Source organism: Paramisgurnus dabryanus, chromosome 16, assembly GCF_030506205.2.
Source record: "Paramisgurnus dabryanus chromosome 16, PD_genome_1.1, whole genome shotgun sequence".
Classification (NCBI taxonomy): Eukaryota; Metazoa; Chordata; class Actinopteri; order Cypriniformes; family Cobitidae; genus Paramisgurnus; species Paramisgurnus dabryanus.
This window is the reverse complement of record NC_133352.1, coordinates 37,091,835-37,113,332: the sequence shown is the minus strand read 5'-3', so window position 1 is coordinate 37,113,332 and position 21,498 is coordinate 37,091,835. Positions and strand designations below refer to the sequence as shown.

Sequence of the window (21,498 nt, the reverse complement as noted above, 5' to 3'; positions counted from 1 at the left end):
AAAATTGAATAAATATTACTCTTTTCTTTAGAAATTAGAAGTAAACATATAAAATCAATCAATGTGTTCCCAAACATGCATGCCTTTGAACCAGAAGCCCCGAGGATGTTGTTTTGTTAAGTGCTTTCATGACGACCGCGGGTCATATTTCATTTTACAGGTATGGAGTCCGATTTTCATTTTCATAACTTGTGACACAAATTAAGACATTACTGTCTCTATTTTTTTTTTAAATATAATATAAAGGTCAAATACAAACGCTTGAGCCTTAGACCTTTCTAATGATGTATTGTTTGTTGTGTTAAGTACAATCTTTTACATTAAATAGGTAAACAGCAAGAATCAGGCTGCGCTCGCGATGATATTTGATCAGTGTAGCACTACGCCACCCCTTCAAAATTAGTTGAAAGAGAATACCTTGTTTAATGCACAGGCACAAAGTCAAAACCCTTTGGACTACTCAAAGTACAACAAAAAAGGTTTATTACAAATGATAGGGCAAAAATAATGTACACAATTAAACAGACATGAAATGATTTATTTAAATAAATTAATACAAAATTAATCTCAGCTCTTAAAGATGTTAACCACCAGCTCAAAGCTCTCTATAGTAGCTGGTTCTGTTGTGTGTGGAAAACCTTCAAGGTATTAGGAAACATCAATTTCTTGATGACAGTAAAAAGAAAGAACCAAAAAATGGAAATAAACACCACAATTCAAATAGAAAACAACTCAAAACATAACCCTTCACTCATAACTTCAAAGAAAACCACAGCAAACATGGATCCCATACCCCAAAGGGATACACACACAGAATACAAGCACGGGTCGAGCTAATGACATAAGGCTGGGAAGATGGTCATCAATAAAAAAGAAACAAAAAGAAAAAAAAGATAACAGAACCCCAGCCAACCGGACTCGTACACAAACAGTTCACAATGTACACTTGCTGCCACCATGCAGCACACTTCTGAGACCGGCCGACCAGGGAACTAAACAAAAACAACACGGGAGAAACAGCAATCGACTTAACTAAAACAGAAAAAACAAACAAAAATTAACAATACATCATTTATTTTATTCAAACATTAACATTTTCTTAAACACCGTTACCAACTGCCCCATTTCATTTATTAGCTTAAAAGTAGGATACCAAAAACACAACTTTACCTTTATCAGCTACCCAAAAAGCAGCCAATCAGCATTCCAGGTTTTATCCACATCTAAAACACTACAAAAACACTAAACATTTAAAACCATGGTTACCAACTGTACACTCATTTTTATTTAAAAATATTAAATACATTTACCTTCATTGGCAAATAGCAGATATAACAATCAGTTGGTTTTTTGAACATTTATCCAGATCAGAGTGTCAAAAACACCTTTCCAAAGAGAAATTCAAAATTAAACCTTTCATGCAATCTTATTTAAAAAACTAAGCAAAGCCCATATATTTACCTACACAGGCAGCGGTCAACATACCCAGTTAGCATTACTCAATTCATCTGCATCTAAATAAACAAACAGAATTTTCCCATACAATCAAAATAAATCCCCTTAAATAAACAATTCAACCAAAACAAAAATAATAAACTTGGCCTACCTCATCTGGGGCAAATTCACCACATAGCCAAACAAAGCAGCACCATCCCATGTGCTTTCAAAACAAGGCCCACATTTCAAGGCCTCTTGCCCAGTGCCTGCTTAAAAAGTCTTGGACTAATTAGCCAACCACACCCCCGTACTGGTAGGCCTTGCCTGGCTACATTCTATCCCCCCCAAATGAATCGGCGACCCGACGATAACAATAAATAAATTCCCAAAATAACAAATTTATTCTTTAATCTGAATCTTCACTAACTGCTGCCACAGATCTTGGTAATCTATAAGGGTTTGAATGTTGACCTGCTGTACTTCTCTTTGGACGCCCCAAGCTCAACGGCTGCTCCCCAGAGACAAGCAAACACTCGGAGTGGTCCTCACTACCAGCACTTAAAGGGACAACCTCATCATCATTATGCAATACTACAATCGACACAGAATCACTATCCGAGGCAGAATCCCTCTCCAATGCAGAGTCAGTACCAGCCCCTCCGTTAGACACTTCACTAAGAACAGGAGGGCCCACATCTTCCGCTCCAGGTTCATAAAATGCCTTACGCATTTCTGACCGATGCACCTGCTTCTCCGGCCCTTCCCGAGACAGCGGAGCGACCGAATATACTGCACTCTGCTCACCTGGTGCCCGAACAACCTTATATAAACATGAATCATACATGTCCTGGATTTTATTCCGCCCACGTTGATGGTTTCTTAAATAAACCAACTCACCCTCACAAAACCCTTTATCATTTATCCTACTCTTATGGCGCTGGTTACGTCGGGCAACCCTATCACTCAGCCTTTTTTGCACTTCCCCATATGCCACCTGGAGTCTATCCTGATGCTCCACAATCCACCTTTCAGGTACTTCCACTGTCATCTCCAATTGATTATTCAACAAAAAATCAACTGGCAATCTGGGTTCCGATCCAAACATAAGGAAATGTGGACTTACCCCTGTGGACTGATGCACTGTGGTGTTATATGCATAGACAAGCTGCGGCAAATGTTGAGGCCACTGCTTCTTTTTTTCAGGAGGTAAAGAACGCAATAGGTCATGTAGGGTTCGATTAAAACGTTCGCACTGCCCATTACCCTGTGGGTGGTAAGGGGTAGTGCGACTTTTCTGTATACCATACAGTTTACACAACTGGCTGATAAGATTGCTCTCAAAATTTCGTCCCTGATCAGAATGAAGGCGACGAGGCACTCCAAACAACTGAAACCAATTACGGACCAAAACTTGAGCTACCGTACTTGCTCGCTGATCCCTTGTAGGAATAGCCTGAGTGAACTTAGAAAAAACATCTGTCAACACCAACACGTTCTCTCTTCCATCACTCGCCGGCTCCAACATAGTAAAATCTACTGCTAGAATGTCATGGGGCTGGGACGCTTGCAGTGTACCCATAAAAGACCTCACCTTTGGTTGGACAGCTTTAGCCAGAACACACCTTTGGCACTCACGGCACCACTGCTCCACATCCTTCAACATTCCTGGCCAATAGCAACGACGCTTAACCAAATCAACAGTCCTATCTACCCCTTGGTGCCCATGACCATCATGTAAACTCGTAAACACCTCCTTTTGAAGGTTTTGAGGTAGCAATAACTGATAGATCTCTTGGTGGCCATCAGGTGAATGAATTAAACGATAAAGGCACCCATCCTTCACACGCAATCGATCCCATTGCCTAGACAACTCTTTCACTGCTCGACCCATTTCCACCAACTCTGAAGCCTGCAGAGGGGTACCCCCATCCCAAGCCTTCATAACAGGGCCAATAACAGGGTCTGCCTGTTGCAAAGACCGCAAATCTGATTGGGAGCGTCCAGGCAGTGCAGCGATTTCATTAACGCTTACCACCGCCTGTTCCAGAGGATGTATACCAACCTGCTCTCGTAGCGCTAATGGGACCTCTATACCTGGAAAAACATCTTTCATACTCTGACGAGATAATGCGTCTGCATTTTGATTAACCCTACCAGGGCGATATTTTATAACAAAATTGAAAGAAGCCAACATGGATAGCCATCGTTGCTCCAGGGCACCCAACTTTGATGTCTGCAGATGACAGAGGGGGTTGTTGTCAGTATAAACCACAAACTCGTTTCCCAAAAGATATTCTCTGAATTTTTCACATACTGCCCATTTGAGAGCCAAACACTCCAACTTCATCGAGCTATAGTTCTCCATATTCCTCTCAGTCTTCCGTAAGCCTCTACTCGCATAGGCAATCGGGCGGAGCTTTCCCCCCTGCTCTTGGGACAACACTGCCCCCAGCCCCTGATGACTCGCATCAATCTCCAAAACAAATGGTTTCTTAAAATCAGCATAAGCAAGCACGGGTGCTGTAACAAGTTTTGTCTTCAACGTCTGAAAGCTGTACTCACACTCAGAATCCCACAGGGGACCCAATGGCAACCGTGGGGTTTTCCCTTTTCTCCTGTTACCACTCAATTTGGTTACCAGTGCATGCAGGGGCCTCGCTAGCTTGGCAAACCCCTCGATAAAACGTCGATAATAACTGGCGAACCCTAAAAATGATCGAAGGCCTGCCAAATGCTCTGGGCGACCCCAATCATTCACTGCTGCCACTTTCCCAGGGTCAGTAGCAACCCCCTGTTGGGATACAACATGACCTAGGTACTTTACCTGCTTCTGAAAAAAACTACACTTGTTTAGCTTGATCTTGAGACCCTCATGTTGCAACCGGACAAATACCTCTTCCAAACGTACCAAATGCTCTTGCACGGTAGACGAAAAAACAATAATATCGTCTAAGTACAATAACAAAGATTGGAACCGCCTATCTCCAAACATACGCTCCATGAGTCTCTGGAACGTTGCTGGGGCATTACAAAGCCCAAAAGGCATCCGATTGAACTCAAATAAGCCAAATGGGGTACAAAAAGCAGTCTTTGGTTTATCAGCCTCAGCCACTTGTACCTGATTGTACCCACTGGCTAGATCTAAAGTGGAAAACCACATTGCCCCAGTCAATGCATCCAGAGACTCTTCAATTCTAGGCAACGGGTATGCATCTTTCCTAGTCTTTGCATTAAGCTGCCGATAATCGACACACATCCTAATTGTTCCATCCTTTTTTTGTACCAAGACAATAGGAGAGGAATAAGGACTACTACTCTCCCTTATCACTTTACTATCCAGAAGCTGTTGGATATGGGCTCGCACTGACTCATACTGAGAAGGAGGGATTCGCCTATATGGCTGTCGAACTGGTTTATCATCCACCACAGGGATCTCATGTGTAATTAGTGATGAGCACCCTATGTCACCCTCACTTACAGAAAAGAGGGACTGGTACTTATTCAAAAGATGATTTGCCTGTCCTACTTCCTGTTCTGTCAGCCCTTCAAAATTAGAGCACTTTACCTCATCAACAGATACTTGTTCAGCCATCTGGAGATGAACATGGGCTGTATAAATATTCTCAGGAGAAATTGTTAAATTGGGCCCTTGGGTTTTTACTACTTTCACCACCTGAACAGTGCCTATAGTATGACGAGGTGCTACCCATACATCTACACTACCTACATTAACAATGGGGGCATATACTAACCCTCCCTCAGCATAGACTACAGATGGAGACAAAAGCAAGCCTTCTGGAAGAGCATTTTCTTCAGGCCCTAAAGGTTCTAACAAAAATTCAACTACAGCACCTGAAACCTGAGGACAAGTTACCGGGACCATGGTCATAGTAGCTGCAGCAACACAAATTGGGGCCTTACCCTGTGTTCTTACCTTATAAATAGAAGCGGGGCCTGAAATGGCTTCAATCTGTTGGCAACAACGAAGTGCCTGTCTCCAGGCAGGAGCAGCCGTTCGCACCTGAGGGACCTGAAAAAGCTCTGCACCATGTTTGTCAAATAAAATAGAGTAACATTCCTGAATAATATTCATACCTAGCACTGCAGGGATTTTTTCTTTCTGGGCATGCATACTGGGGGAACATGCGTCTTTTACAATCAAAATGCCTTTACTGGGTAAAGTAACACCAAATATACTAACATCCAGTTCTACATATCCCACACATGGAATATCCATGCCATTGGCAGCTTTCAAAGCCAACCATGCACACTCTTGAAGCCCCCCTTTACCCAAATCTGAAAAATGAAAATTAAAATAACTTTCAGTGACAGTGGTAACCATGGAGCCTGTGTCTAATAAACACAAAACATCAACAGTTCCCATTTTGACCTGCAAAGTTGGACAAGATCCTACCAAACTTGAAACTATACCTTGATCCAATTCTGAGCCCAATGTCCCCATCTCCAGCGTGTGGCTCTGCACCCTGGGGGGCACTAGTTTTCCGCCCCTGGTAACACACCAAAAGCTGTGCCAACACTGGAGTTTGGGACATCAGGAACACCAGTTTGAACTATATTAGTACAATATCTAGCAATATGGCCACCTTGATTACATTTAACACATATTGGTTGACCATCAGGTGTTCGACGGAACCTAGTACTTCTAGGGGGCCTAGTTACATTACTAGAACTTCCCTCTGTATTACTTAAGGTTTTCAAAATCAAATCCAGTTGTGCTTGTTGGCGTACAACCATATCTTTTAGCTCTGCAAACTCCGAACTAACCATTCTATTCTCTTCGCATGTAACAATAGCTTGGGTTTCCAGTGAGTGAGGAGCTACTCTACTAGGTCTATTTCGGATAGGTTGCCCCTCCTCCACCCACCGCATTGCCTCTTTGCGTAATTCAAGAAGCGTCCACAAAGGATTTTGCCTTACCAGTCTTTTAAGCTCCCGTCGGAGAGTATGATCATAAACATTCTCACAGAACTTGTCCCGTAGAACCACCTGATGGTCAGACATAGCATTAGGGTTAGCTTTTCGGATCCTATCCATCAAATCCATCAAAGCATGAGAAAACTCTTGAAAAGACTCCCCTTCTTTTTGCTTTCTATCAAAAAATTGTTGTTGTAAGGTAACATAAGAAAAGGAAGAACAATACAACTCACGCAAAACACTAAAAATCTGAGTTGAGTTCTCTCTAACTTCCGTAGACCTAAATTTAATTTCAGTCCGAGCTTCCCCCTCTAAATGATCATAAACAAACACAGCTTTGTCCCACTCTGACATGTGTCTCCCTCTAATACAACTTTCCACCTCTTCAATCCAATCTTCAATAGGCAGAGATCCCACTTTACCAGAAAATTTGGGACATTTTCTCTCCCTAGGCAAGTACAAAGCTTGTTCCCTCCTTTGTCCATTACCCTCAAGTGTTGAACTTGAAACACCACCTGCTGAAGCTCCATTTTGTGTCTGTTGTTTCAGTCTCTCATTTTCCACACGTAGTTGCTCCAACTGTTCCCGTAAGTTATCCAGCTCCTCTGCCATTGCTACAGCAGACTATCAGCTTACACAACAGCAGATCCTGTCCAGTGACAATATCAAGGTCCCACGAAGTCAATCGCTGTTTCTCCCTACAAAAAAAAAAAATTACCAAACAAAAAACACTACATACTTCCCAGCCTACCAAAGAAATAAGTACATCTATACTGATCCACCCTGCCGACTACGCCAAATTGTAGCACTACGCCACCCCTTCAAAATTAGTTGAAAGAGAATACCTTGTTTAATGCACAGGCACAAAGTCAAAACCCTTTGGACTACTCAAAGTACAACAAAAAAGGTTTATTACAAATGATAGGGCAAAAATAATGTACACAATTAAACAGACATGAAATGATTTATTTAAATAAATTAATACAAAATTAATCTCAGCTCTTAAAGATGTTAACCACCAGCTCAAAGCTCTCTATAGTAGCTGGTTCTGTTGTGTGTGGAAAACCTTCAAGGTATTAGGAAACATCAATTTCTTGATGACAGTAAAAAGAAAGAACCAAAAAATGGAAATAAACACCACAATTCAAATAGAAAACAACTCAAAACATAACCCTTCACTCATAACTTCAAAGAAAACCACAGCAAACATGGATCCCATACCCCAAAGGGATACACACACAGAATACAAGCACGGGTCGAGCTAATGACATAAGGCTGGGAAGATGGTCATCAATAAAAAAGAAACAAAAAGAAAAAAAAGATAACAGAACCCCAGCCAACCGGACTCGTACACAAACAGTTCACAATGTACACTTGCTGCCACCATGCAGCACACTTCTGAGACCGGCCGACCAGGGAACTAAACAAAAACAACACGGGAGAAACAGCAATCGACTTAACTAAAACAGAAAAAACAAACAAAAATTAACAATACATCATTTATTTTATTCAAACATTAACATTTTCTTAAACACCGTTACCAACTGCCCCATTTCATTTATTAGCTTAAAAGTAGGATACCAAAAACACAACTTTACCTTTATCAGCTACCCAAAAAGCAGCCAATCAGCATTCCAGGTTTTATCCACATCTAAAACACTACAAAAACACTAAACATTTAAAACCATGGTTACCAACTGTACACTCATTTTTATTTAAAAATATTAAATACATTTACCTTCATTGGCAAATAGCAGATATAACAATCAGTTGGTTTTTTGAACATTTATCCAGATCAGAGTGTCAAAAACACCTTTCCAAAGAGAAATTCAAAATTAAACCTTTCATGCAATCTTATTTAAAAAACTAAGCAAAGCCCATATATTTACCTACACAGGCAGCGGTCAACATACCCAGTTAGCATTACTCAATTCATCTGCATCTAAATAAACAAACAGAATTTTCCCATACAATCAAAATAAATCCCCTTAAATAAACAATTCAACCAAAACAAAAATAATAAACTTGGCCTACCTCATCTGGGGCAAATTCACCACATAGCCAAACAAAGCAGCACCATCCCATGTGCTTTCAAAACAAGGCCCACATTTCAAGGCCTCTTGCCCAGTGCCTGCTTAAAAAGTCTTGGACTAATTAGCCAACCACACCCCCGTACTGGTAGGCCTTGCCTGGCTACATCAGTAAGAGCTTTTAACTACATGTTAACATGAACCTAATAACTGCACTTATACAACATTCATGTAAAGCATTACCATGAAATCAATGATAAGTTCCATCCTTAGTAATACATGGTCTTAGATTTCATTGCACTAGATGAATTTCTCCAAACTAATAACACGAGGATGTAACGTAACATTGGCCTTCGATGAAAACATTACAGAAAGTATGAGAACATTTTCAGAAAGCAGCTGAAATCTAGTTTTACGAATTGGTTAAGCATAACTCACATGCTGTCGCAAACCTTACAGTAGCAGCATGTAGGATAAATGTCTATTTTCCCTATTAGCTTACCTGCTGCCCTGCTGCTCGTGACACTCGTGTAGCTATTTTTGAAGACTCGCGGCTACCGCTACGTAGTGCGTGCTGCAAAGGAAACTCCGCCTACCGCCCCACCTCCGCCAAAGGATAAAACATTATTTTTTGTATTATTAATGTTAGTGGCAGTTGTATATAGACACGTATTTTTATTCATAATAATGTTTATAAAAAAAACATTATTATTTACTATTAGTGGAGAGGGGCACATTACATTTTAAGACAAAAGGGGCAGGGGCTTGAGCCCCTGCGGCCCCTCCCCTGTGCACGCCACTGCCGCCCCTGCATTTACACAGCGGGAAACCAGCAGATGTCCTCAACTGAATGAATGTAGTAGTTTGTGTAATAATATCATACCTTTTGGCGTAGTCAGTGTGGTAGAAAAATTTCACAGCATCAGCGCTGGATACCTGAGGTAATTTTATGTTATAAACCTCAGCAATGAATGAGCTTTCTGCTGCATTTTAAGTGCGCGTGCACTTCAAGTTCAAATAGATTTGATTGGCTGTCAATGGTTTATCGTTCCTCATGTGCCAAAATCGCTATCGTTATAGTTGTTGTGTGAGCTCTGCTATTATCTTTAATATAAAACGATTTTTAAAACTATATTTTTATATCATGTGAACGCCCTTTACAGGCACTGTCATATTTATATCTTCATCACGGCACCGGATAATGAAATACATCTATAACAACGTGTTTGTCATTTAACGTAAGTAAATTAAAACAGTGGACCATATATGTGAGTTCATCATTTGTGCTCTGCATTGAACTTTGTGTGAATAATCCGAAAATAAAAACTGCATGTAAACCGGAGTGAAGAGGTTAGCTCCAGTCATGTAAACATCTTACTGCGATTAAGACCTTACTCGCATTATTGGAAATAATCGCATTTTTGGTGTGCATAATCTTGAAGCCTATGGAGGCTTCGTCCTTACCAGATCAGTTCTTCAATGTTAGCGTCCAACATAAAAATTTAGAATGAGACGATCTAGTAAGTGACCATGGCAATAACAGTTCCTGCCCCCGTGGTCATGGCGTGAAAACGTAAAAAATGTATGCAATGTATACTATCACCATTTACCACAAGGTAATACAACTTTTCATTAATGTAGTACAATGAATGAGAATCAACCGCGTGTGGTCTCCCAGTTCCTTACCATAGACTGTAAAAAAGTTCCTTACAACATGGCCAGTTTAACATGCGAATAATTTACAAAATAAAGGATAACAAATGTATCCGTCTCTAAAAACATGTTTTTGCCTTTTAATGTCAAAGAAATTGGCTGAGGTCTGTGCCAACTCGTATGCTGCCAAATTATTTATTTATTGGCCTTTTTATGTGGTGATTCCTGCTATCAAAACGTTTGAAACGTCTGATCTATTCTACAGAATATAAGGTCAAAAATTATCTGCTGTCAGACTCAAACTGAAGGGGGCGTTGTATACTTTTAAGACTGCATACTGTGCCATTAAGTGAAAGAGACACACGTCAAAGTAATGAACAAATCAATTTCTCTCCTTTTATAAATCAATGTTTTTGTTACTAAGTCTACATTTTCGTGATTGTATTAAGAACTGCGCCCTCAGTCTATATTGTGGAGAAACAAATTTTATGCAGCCATTTTTGTTTGTAAATCTTGATATTTTCAATTATAAAAAACTTTGTTTTTTTTTTTTAAATAAATTAATAATACATGGTTTACCATTTTTAATATGCCTGTTTCACAGTTTTTATAGACGGGGCGCTCCTGGGGGGGTTAGGATGATTATAAGGGCCCACACACTTTTGGGACCCCCAGAGATATATTTTTATTAGTAACACTAATAGTTGTAATGTAATTGATATTATAAATGTATCTAGCAAAGAGTTACCAATACAACAGAAAGATGGGTTGTATCTGCATTTCCATCAAAATTGCTAGCAGATAAATAAACATGTGAGACACTGCCTGTGAAAACCAGACTAAAGACTCAAATCTAAGTGTGAGATAAAGAGCATCACAGTTTGATTTCAAACATTTATTTCACTATGATTTCAATTGCTGACATGAACTTACTCAGTCAATATTAAATATATCAAGTTTATATTTTCAAAGAATGTTATTTTACATTATGTAGGATAATTTTATGTAGAAAACAGTAAACCAAAAATAAATACTTCAGCTGGGTTTTCACAGGCAGGGTCACAATTATCTAGTGTATGAAGCTAAATGTTTTTGGGTTTATGTTCATACGCACCATATCATGTATTTTTAATCTTTGTTTTAGAATTTTGCATTTCTCTGAATATTTGATTATTACTGTAATGTATTTTTCTATTAAATTTACATTTGCACAATAAATCATCTTATAGCTACAGACATGGTTGGTTTCTGACTAAACACTGATTATAGTGGTCAAAAACAATAGCAAACTTTATAGGTGTGTGTTAATAAATTGAAGCAGACAAAGATTTTGATGGCTACTGTAGGTTGGCTCGTATTTGTGGTGCGAAATGGGATTTGTAGGGGGCCTAACCTCATATTCTTTCATAGGGCCCAGAATTGCTAGGGGCGCCCCTGTTTATAGTTGGTGTTGCCTTATCTCTCTTTTGTTTTTGCATGATGCGGGAGCCGTGTTTACCCGTTTTTAGTAGCATTAATTCAGAGGCAGACACTTTTCACTTCAGTTTTGCGAGAATGAGATTTTCATGCAAACCTTGCACATTTTTTTATGATTTTCGGTTCATGGTTATTCATTATTGACATTTAAACAGAAATATCTGTTACAACTTACATCAAAAAAGGATTGGTGATGACACATGTTAAGGCCCCAATATCTAAACTTAAGTGAAAATCATTGAATAACACTAGATAAACTGTAAAATACATGAAAATAGCTACATATATAATGAAGAGTGAATCATAACCTGGTGACGTCAGATCAGCACCTAACAAACATAGTTGCAAAGTAGCTAGTTAAAGAGCCACACAGATCAAAAACCTAATAATTTGAAAATTACCTGTATTACAGTGTATCATGTAGCTGTCCATCAATGTAAATGATGTGCAAAGTGCACAATTAATAAAGTTATTGGCTTCTAAAGTAGGGAGTTGACTCTGAATCACTGAAACGAGTCGTCATATAGTTCTAATCTTCTGCCTGTCTCTATATACGTAGATACGAACACGTTGCATAATAATCATCGCCTACATTCTAGCCCAGGAGAAACAAAAACTCGGACCTGCCCACAGACACTTCAGCTAGTTAGTGTGTAAACATCATGTCAGCTGTGTTTTCAGATGTAAAGGCAAGTTTGTGTTGTTTTCACTACCAAAGGATGAAGATATAAAGATTCAGTGGTTAAAATTATTTTTTCAATGAGGTATTTACTAACAGTAGGCAAAGAAAGATGGTTCAGTACCCACTTTATTTGGAACAACATGCGTCTCATAACCCTAAACCTGTAAGTATGATTATTGCATTATGTGTTTACTTTCCCTGTGGCCCGGTTAGCTATTGCTTAAATAAGTGTAAAAATGTTAATGTCTGTCGTCGTTTTCATTGTTTGGATTAATTATGAATGATGTGTATTGATGTCACTAATATCTTCTCAGTAAGTCATGTTAGCACTAGGTCAATGCACATTGCACTATTTGTTGGACTGTGTAGAGACTGTGTCAGTTGACCAATCAGAGCTAAGTAGGCTACCGAAAGGTGGGGTTTAGACAGACTAAGTCGTTGACAGGGCCGGCGTCAAGGGGGGGCATTCGCGGGCAACAAAGTTTTTTATTACTTTAATATATATCAAGAATAATTAAAATAAATTAAACATTGAATGTTTCATGACTTGTAATGTAATCAAATGAGGAAAATATAGTTGATATATGTTTTCTTTAATTAAAATAGACCAGTTTCTCTGATTGGATGTATTGCCGCGTCTCACCCGTCTAACGTCTTTAGCATATTTGTGACTTGATACTAGCAATGTGTTTTTTCGCGGCATTTTATGGATCGTGTAAAATATGGATATTAGAACATTTAGAATGAACCAGCACTCATCTTCATGCAAACACAGACTGGCTCAAACTCAGAGATTAGAGGTTGAGGTGGAATTTACAAATCCACAGGACACTGTTTTAAGGAAGTTTAATGTTCATGTAACCCTTATTTGTGCTTTGTCCCCTCGCCTATTTGCCTGTAGTGAGAAGTCTCTGCGTTGTGTTTAAATTTTATGGGAAAGGAGAGGACACAAGGCTTGACTGATGGTTGAACAGGGCAGCTCTCTTTATTTTCTCTGATGCAGACTCTTATCACCACCCAGCTTTCCAACTTTCCAACAGGAAAGAGAAAATGTGTTACAATCACAAATTATGAAGAAAACTGCATATAAGAGCAAGTAAATTCGAATAAAGGATCAAAACTAAAGTCAAATCCAATTAAATACAAAAAATGCAAAACATATTGAAATATATATAAAATGAAATGTCTTTAAATCAAGTAAAATAATGAAACAATAACATGGGATAGGCCAGACATCATGGTGCAACACATAAGTGCACAAAATACTGCTTTTAAATGTTCATCTGCCTTCAATAACTCCATGTATATTTTAGCTAACAGCAATAAAGTTAGAAAATGATCCCAAATAACATGGATGGTCATTTTAAAAGAATTATTTATAAGGATTGCAAAAGAGGGAAACAGAGCATATCTTACCTTTCCAACAGGAAAGAGAAAATGTGACTAGGTCATAGCTCCACCCCCACAAAGGAAGTGCTCTGAACCCAGATATACAACACACAAGATACAGCTCCCTCTAGAGGACAAACTTTTAACATCAACCCTACATCCACCCCTTTTTTAAATGATGGTGTCCCCATCATCAAACAGACAATAAGAAAACAAAACAAAAAAAACATTCTGAGTGTTTCAGCTTTATGTAGTGTTTGTAGAATGTGCATGTATGTGCATGTTGTGGAGGAGTCTTTCTTTTTTTTGCTTTAGCTCTTTTCCAGATATTTCTTCCTCTTTCTATCTTATCCTTGTCAATTTCCTCTTCGAGGGCATGAATCTCAAAGGAAAGTCTGTTTGGAGGTGCTCTTTTCCGTTTAGGATATCTCCGTTCAGGCTGCTCGGTTCTGGTAGCTTCCAAAGGCATCTGCTCTCCACGTTTTTCCTTTTCACTCTCTGCTCCTACTAACTGGCACACATCCACTTCCCTCCTTTCCTCCACCATGTCCAATGATTCCATACTTATTTGTGTTACATCTCTTGCTCCTTCCTCATTTGTCTCTGCATCCTCCTCTCCTACTTCAGAGGCACTGGACTCCATTTCACATGTTTCCTCTGCATAAGAGTCTTCCTGATTGTTGGCTTCTGGGAGTTTGGATCCCACTGGGAAAAACATACACTGAGACAGAAGATTTCGGTGGATGACTCTTTCCTTATCACCTTTTTCAGAACAGACCACATAAACTGGGATTCCTGGCTGCTTCTTCACCACTACATATGGACATGGCTCCCACCGATCAGCTAGCTTCTGCTTCCCCTCGACATGGCACACTTTCACCATTACTCTGTCACCAGGTTGGAAACTGTATGTTTTTGCTTTCTTGTCGTAGTGCTTTTTCTGAAGATCTTTGGCATGCCTTGACATTCTATTTGCCTGATCATAAGCATAAGTCAAGCACTCATGAAGGGTTTGGACATATTCACTGTACTCACAAGGCTCTTTGGCAGTGGACAAGCCAAAAATCAGGTCAGCAGGGAGCCTGGGATGTCTGCCATACATCAAATAGTATGGGGAGAAACCAGTTGAATCATGTTGAGTACAATTGTAAGCGTGAGTCAGTGCATCAACATACTCATGCCACCGAGGTTTTTTATCAGGATCAAGAGTGCCCAACAGATTCATCAGAGTTCTATTGAACCTCTCTGTGGTCCCATTACCCTGAGGATGGTAAGGGCTGGTATGTGTTCTTGTGATTCCAGTTAGTTTGCACAGCTCCTTCACCACTTTACTCTCAAAATTGCGCCCCTGGTCTGCATGTAGTCTGGCTGGAAAACCAAATCGACAGAAGAAATTTTTCCACAGCACCTTTGCCACTGTGACTGCTGTTTGGTCTTTTGTGGGGTAGGCCTGGGCAAATCGTGAGAAATGGTCGGTTATCACCAGGACATTCTCAATTCCTCCCTTAGACTTCTCTAGAAGAAGAAAATCCATGCAGATAAGATCCATGGGAGCACTAGTGTGTATGCTCACAAGTGGGGCCCTATTGCCTGGAGTTTTCCTGAGACAGCATCTTTCACATTGCTCACACCAAGCCTTGATTTCTTGATGCATTTGTGGCCAGAAAAAACGTTCCCTGACAAGACTCATAGTGCGATCAAAACCAAAATGACCAGAGTCATCGTGAAGACTTGTTTTGGCTAAGAGCCGCATTTTTTCTGGCAAGACTAACTGGTCAATGGGCTGTCCCTGAACATTTTTCACTTGCCTATACAAAATTCCATCTCTGACCACCAACCTCCTCCACTCTTTTAAGAGAAGAAGTGCATGCTTTCCTTTATCCAACCTTTCACTTCGTCTAGGCTTACTGTTTAGTATCTTACAGTGTAAGATTGGCCCAATAACAGAGTCCTCTTGCTGACATCTCCTGAGCTCCAGCTTTGTCATCGCAGGCAGTGCATCAGTTCCAGTTCCATTAAAGGGATCTGCTTGTCTTTCACTTTGCTCTGACAACTCTCTGGTTTTGGTAAACACAGTTCTCACTTCTTGCTGGTTAACATCTGTCTCTTGCTCCCCAGACTGAGCTCCACTGCCCAGACCTTGCTGTGTGGAAGAAATTCGCTGTGGGCAGGACTGAAGGGCTTTTGTGACTTCTTGGCTCGACATTCTTGACAGTGCATCAGCATTAGAATTACACTTCCCCTGCCTATACTCAATCTCAAAGTCAAACATAGCAAGTTGTGATACCCAACGCTGGCCTGTAGCATCCAATTTTGCTGTACTCATTACATATTTCAGTGGATTGTTATCTGTCTGGACAGAGAACTTGTGTCCATAGAGGTGGTCATAGAATTTATCAGTCACTGCCCATTTTAGAGCTAAAAACTCTAATTTGTGTGCTGGATAGCGGGTCTCAGGTGGACTCAAACCCCGACTTGCATATGCAATTACTCGCTCTGCACCATCCAGAACTTGAGCAAGGACTGCTCCAAGACCATCCCTGGACGCATCTGTTTGCAGCAAAAAAGGTAAACTGTAGTTAGGGTAGCACAAAACTGGGGCAGTTGTAAGGCTGTCCTTCAAAGCTTCGAATGCTGCCTCACATTCATTTGTCCACTCAAATGGTTTTGCAGGCACTGATGACTCTTTAACTCCTCTTTTCTTTCTCTTAGGGTCTCCAGAGGTGAGTCTATATAACGGTGCTGCCAGTGTTGCATATCCCTTAATGAATCGTCTGTAGTACCCCGAGAAGCCAAGAAACCTCAACACTTCCTTCACATTTGATGGGCGTTTCCATTCTCGAACTTTACTTGTTTTCTCAGGATCAGTTTGTATGCCCTCTGACGACACTACATGGCCCAGGTACTGAACTTGCTTTCTTAGTAGATTGCATTTTTGTGGTTTTAGCTTTAAGCCATGTTTGCGGAGCCGGTCAAACACCAATTTCAGCCGCTCAAGGTGCTCTTCAAAAGTTCTAGAGAAAATTATTATGTCGTCGAGGTAGATCAGGAGACTTTCAAAGTTCAGATCGCCAAAACAGAAGGTCATCAACCTTTGGAAGGTTGAGGGGGCATTTTGCAAACCAAATGGCATCCTATTTGCCTCATATAACCCCATGGGGGTGCTGAAAGCAGTTTTATGCTTGTCATGTTCAGCCACCTCAACCTGCCAATAGCCAGATGTAAGATCTAGAGTTGAGAAGTACTTTGCCTGTCCCAAGGCTTCCAATGCATCCTCTATTCTTGGCAGTGGAAAAGCGTCTCTAGTACTGCAAGAATTGAGTTTTCTGTAATCCACACAGATTCTCAATGAACCATCCTTTTTGGTCACCACAACAATTGGAGATGCATATGGGCTTTTGCTTGGACGTATAACTCCTGCCTCTTCCATCTGTGATATGGCCTGCCGAACCTCCTGATACTGTGAGGGGGGTATCTTTCGATAAGGCAGCCGAAAAGGTTTTGGATCCACCAGGGGTATTTCATGTTGCACAGTGGTGGTATGTCCATAGTCCATGAAATGTTTGGAAAAGACATCCTCATTTTTCTCCAACAACTCTTTCAGTAGTGAAAGCTGCTCTTTACTTTCCACTGCTGCATCATTAAGATCAATTCCAAACATATTTTCACTCTCTGCCCCAACACTGGTTACCTGTTGCTGACTTTGGCATGATTCCACCACTGGGCTCTTCACAGAATGTGTCTCAGGCATGCATTGGTCACAACTAAACATTTGGCATTCCCCTTCTGTTTCGACAACACTTTGAACCATGAAAGCATCTGCAAGGAAGGTTCTGGGTTTGATGACAAGATCTTTCTCAGACAAATTCAGAACACGAACAGGAACACGCCCCCGTTTCACATTAGCAAGCAGCCTGGCAATTACTAGACCCTCTGGGACCTTTAAAGGGGACTGACTCTCCACAAGAACTGTATGAAGCTTTTTCTTTGGTCCACCTACAATTCTGCCAGTGACATCCAGCTCCTTACCAGCTGGGATTTGTATTTTGTGGCCAGCATATTGCACACGACCCACTTTGCCTTTAACTCCCCCAGATTCATGTTTACTTATGTCCAGCAGGGCCGAGTGCCACTCAGGGTTTGTCAGCTTCACCTTGGCAAGATATTGTCTTCCATATGATGCCTGGAGGTCATTTCTAGAAGCTCTTATGACATTAGTACCAATGAGCAATGGAACATTGGAGCGATACTCTGTCACTGGGACAACAAATGCGGGAACATTTGAGTATGCTCTTCCTAAAAACTTAAGGTTGATGAGAAGTACACCGACATAAGTTACAGGTTGGCCAGCAGCACCTTCAATTGGGATGTCAGAAGGCTGCAGTTTCTGGGAACATAGTATAGGGTGCCTGTGCCAGAGTTCATCAGTAATTGTAGTCACTTGAGAGCCAGAGTCAATGAGAGCCTTGCACATTTCACCATTCACTTCTACCATTCCTTCATTACATGGTCCTACCAAGGGTGATCCAGCTGGTTTGGGGTTGCCTGTTAAATGATTTTGGGGAACCTGTTCAATGCCTGTGGTCGCCCCCGTAACCACAGGCTCTACGCGTTTAAATCTTTCCTTGCCTCACCCAAACCCTCAGCTCCAGCAGCATCATCTGTCAGCACCGTCCTGCAGAGACGAGCAATATGTCCAGGTTTTCCACACCGGTAGCATACCACTCCTCGGCTTGCATCATCATAAACTACTTGAGGTCTTTGAGAACTCGCAGTATTGGGTAAAGCTCCAAATCTGGCTTCCAGCTGAGTCAGCCTGCTAATTTGGTCCTCCTGGCTGCTTACCAGTTTCTTTACCAAGGCTGTAAGTTCAGATAGGTCTGTGTTCGACCGGTTTCCTTTCTCAGTTCTTAGATTTTCTCCACTCTGGTGACCATTTGTAGGTGTAAACTGAACTTGATTGTACATCTTTTTAGCTTTTGGCTGCATCTGAAACTTCTTTGTTTCACGAGCCAGGTTACGAAGTTCTGCTTGGAGTTCACGAAAACTTAGGAGCCTAGGCTTCATTGGAGCAAGTCTGTGATAAACCTCTTCATCACTCAGCCCTCTCATAAATTGCCGTGTCAGTTTGGCATCTCGATCTGGAAACGGTTGGCCTCCATACTGTGTCTCTTCTACTGAGCGTAGGGTAGACTCCAGTGCTATGGCATATGAGCACGCTGCCTCACCAGGACGTTGGCCTCTTTCATAAAAGTCAGCTAACGGGTCCAAAGATGTCTGCATATCACTATACTCAGCTCTTAATTCTTCAAAAGCTCTGCCTGGATATTGCTCTGGAGGAGGAAGGTTCAGCACTAGCTTTCTAGCTTCACCACTCAAATGTCGCACTATTGTTGCAAAGCACAAATTTTGTGGCATTCCCCCGGCATCCAGGAGATACTGCATGTCTCGTATCCAATCTTCAATAAGAACCCTACAGTCTGGACCACCACTGAATACTTGTACATTTCGCACCTGATGTGTCTGTGTAAAGCCGGGTTGTGCTGTGGTCAGTGTAGGGACATGGATGTGTGCAGCTTTCTGATCAGACAGATGCAGGGGCACAGAATGAGGTTGCGGCACAAGGTGAGGCTGTTGTGCATACATATGTGAACCAGGATATGATGACATTGCGATAGGGGCATAGGCAGGAGAAGAGGAAGGCACATTAACATGGCTAGAATGCACAGGATGCAGCCTATCACTTGAAGTTTCATGTGATGGTATGGAGTCTGTTTTCTGAGGCTTGTTAGTTTCAGCTAAGATGGCAGTTACTGGAGGCAGATGAGAGTCAGGTAAGGTGTTGGACATGGCTAGCGGAACACTATAGGAGGAGGAGGGAGGAGCCTGCATGGCAATCAAAGTGTTATGCAAGTTGGTCTGAGGTAAAACTGCAGCTGCAGCAGAGTGGTGCTGGCTAGAAGGAGATGCACATGTGGGAGCTGACAATGGATAAGAGGTATTAAATGGAACTTGGTTTGCCCCATTGTAGCAAGACAAATGTGTTTTGGGTGATGCCGCTGATACTGGAGCTTTATATAAGTAGTTTGAAGAGTGGGGCATGTCATTTGGCAGTCCATTGGCAAGAGCTAGTGGGGTCTGGATGGTTACAAGATTGCTGTGCATGCTCACCTGGGAGTTAGTGGTCAATGTAGTTGGTTGAATGGAGCTAGCTGAAGGCATGTGTATGATGACTGGGAGATCTTGTGGAGGATTTGCTGTGGCTTGTACATGTACTTTGGGCTGAAACTGCATAGAAGGTGTGGAACTATTGTCCTCCTGGTGCCGGCTTACTGCTAATGGTGACACAGGTTTTGCATAAGCAGCTTGCAGTGTCCTCTTGGGCCTTACAGACTTATCAACAAACAGCTTATCATCCAGCTGGGATACAGGTTCTGTAATCAAATCAACAGGCATGTTAACTTCATACTTTTGCATTCTATCCTGGTCAGATGGTAACCATGGAGTGCCCTGGAAAGGCTGCCTTATTGATAATGAAGGGCAGGCAGGTGGTCGACAAGGAGTGTCTTCAAAAGATCTCTGCATTTTTTTTTTTTTTTTTTTATGGTCCTTCTTGCCTCCACAACAAGCAATGTTTCAGTAATGTACGATGTGTTGTGCTTGCAGACTGAAATGTGCAAACTGTGATGGTATTGTAATGTAATGTAGATGAATTTGTATTTCTTAGTTTGTTTCTTGTTTTGTAAAAGAAAGAAAACCTCTTAATACATAAACTCAATTATATCACAATATTCATGAACAGGTTCAACAATATCAATATAGTTTTAAACTGAAAATCTTTTACAACAAAAAATTAGTATTCAAATACAAAAACATCCAGAGGTAAAACAGTTCTTTTTTTCCAACAGAAATTTAGTTCAGTCCACAATTTACATTAATATTGTGTGTTCACTTTTAGATCATCAACAGCATATATATATATATTTTTAGCACTACCTCATAATCAGAGAGCTTACTCCAGTTTAAATAGAAATCAGTCATCCGGGTCACGGCACCAAAGATGTAACCCTTATTTGTGCTTTGTCCCCTCGCCTATTTGCCTGTAGTGAGAAGTCTCTGCGTTGTGTTTAAATTTTATGGGAAAGGAGAGGACACAAGGCTTGACTGATGGTTGAACAGGGCAGCTCTCTTTATTTTCTCTGATGCAGACTCTTATCACCACCCAGCTTTCCAACTTTCCAACAGGAAAGAGAAAATGTGTTACAATCACAAATTATGAAGAAAACTGCATATAAGAGCAAGTAAATTCGAATAAAGGATCAAAACTAAAGTCAAATCCAATTAAATACAAAAAATGCAAAACATATTGAAATATATATAAAATGAAATGTCTTTAAATCAAGTAAAATAATGAAACAATAACATGGGATAGGCCAGACATCATGGTGCAACACATAAGTGCACAAAATACTGCTTTTAAATGTTCATCTGCCTTCAATAACTCCATGTATATTTTAGCTAACAGCAATAAAGTTAGAAAATGATCCCAAATAACATGGATGGTCATTTTAAAAGAATTATTTATAAGGATTGCAAAAGAGGGAAACAGAGCATATCTTACCTTTCCAACAGGAAAGAGAAAATGTGACTAGGTCATAGCTCCACCCCCACAAAGGAAGTGCTCTGAACCCAGATATACAACACACAAGATACAGCTCCCTCTAGAGGACAAACTTTTAACATCAACCCTACATTCATACACGCCGTCTTCAGCTATTTCAAAGGTAAGTTAGCGTTGATTTAAATTACGTAAGCTTAAATGTGAAGTGTGGCTATAGACCGTTAACAGCATTACGACGTGATTATGGTAAAGCGGCTTTTATAAAGCTAGGGAGC

General features: G+C 40.7%; 1 protein-coding gene and 1 long non-coding RNA gene across 6 annotated transcripts; both read right to left on the bottom strand.

Annotated features, from left to right (window-relative positions):
- Positions 1-7,266: 7,266 nt before the first annotated feature.
- Positions 7,267-8,555, bottom strand: LOC135720777 (uncharacterized). 3 transcript variants are annotated; one of them, XR_012335226.1, is made up of 3 exons: positions 8,407-8,555; positions 8,262-8,314; positions 7,267-8,185 (listed from the first exon to the last, which is right to left on the bottom strand). It is a non-coding gene; the product is annotated as an uncharacterized lncRNA (long non-coding RNA). The 3 variants fall into 3 exon arrangements; XR_012335225.1 differs by having other exon boundaries at positions 8,286-8,314; XR_012335224.1 differs by having other exon boundaries at positions 7,267-8,314.
- A 9,337-nt stretch (positions 8,556-17,892) lies between these two features.
- Positions 17,893-21,348, bottom strand: LOC135720676 (uncharacterized). 3 transcript variants are annotated; one of them, XM_065242853.1, is made up of 2 exons: positions 20,599-21,348; positions 17,893-20,036 (listed from the first exon to the last, which is right to left on the bottom strand). In XM_065242853.1, the coding sequence occupies exon 2, from the start codon at positions 19,894-19,896 to the stop codon at positions 18,208-18,210; it is 1,689 nt and encodes a 562-aa protein (XP_065098925.1). In that variant the 5' UTR covers positions 19,897-20,036; positions 20,599-21,348; the 3' UTR covers positions 17,893-18,207. The 3 variants fall into 3 exon arrangements, with proteins under 3 accessions (XP_065098925.1, XP_065098924.1, XP_073668272.1); XM_065242852.1 differs by having other exon boundaries at positions 20,619-21,348; XM_073812171.1 differs by having other exon boundaries at positions 17,893-20,836; positions 21,224-21,340.
- Positions 21,349-21,498: the final 150 nt, after the last annotated feature.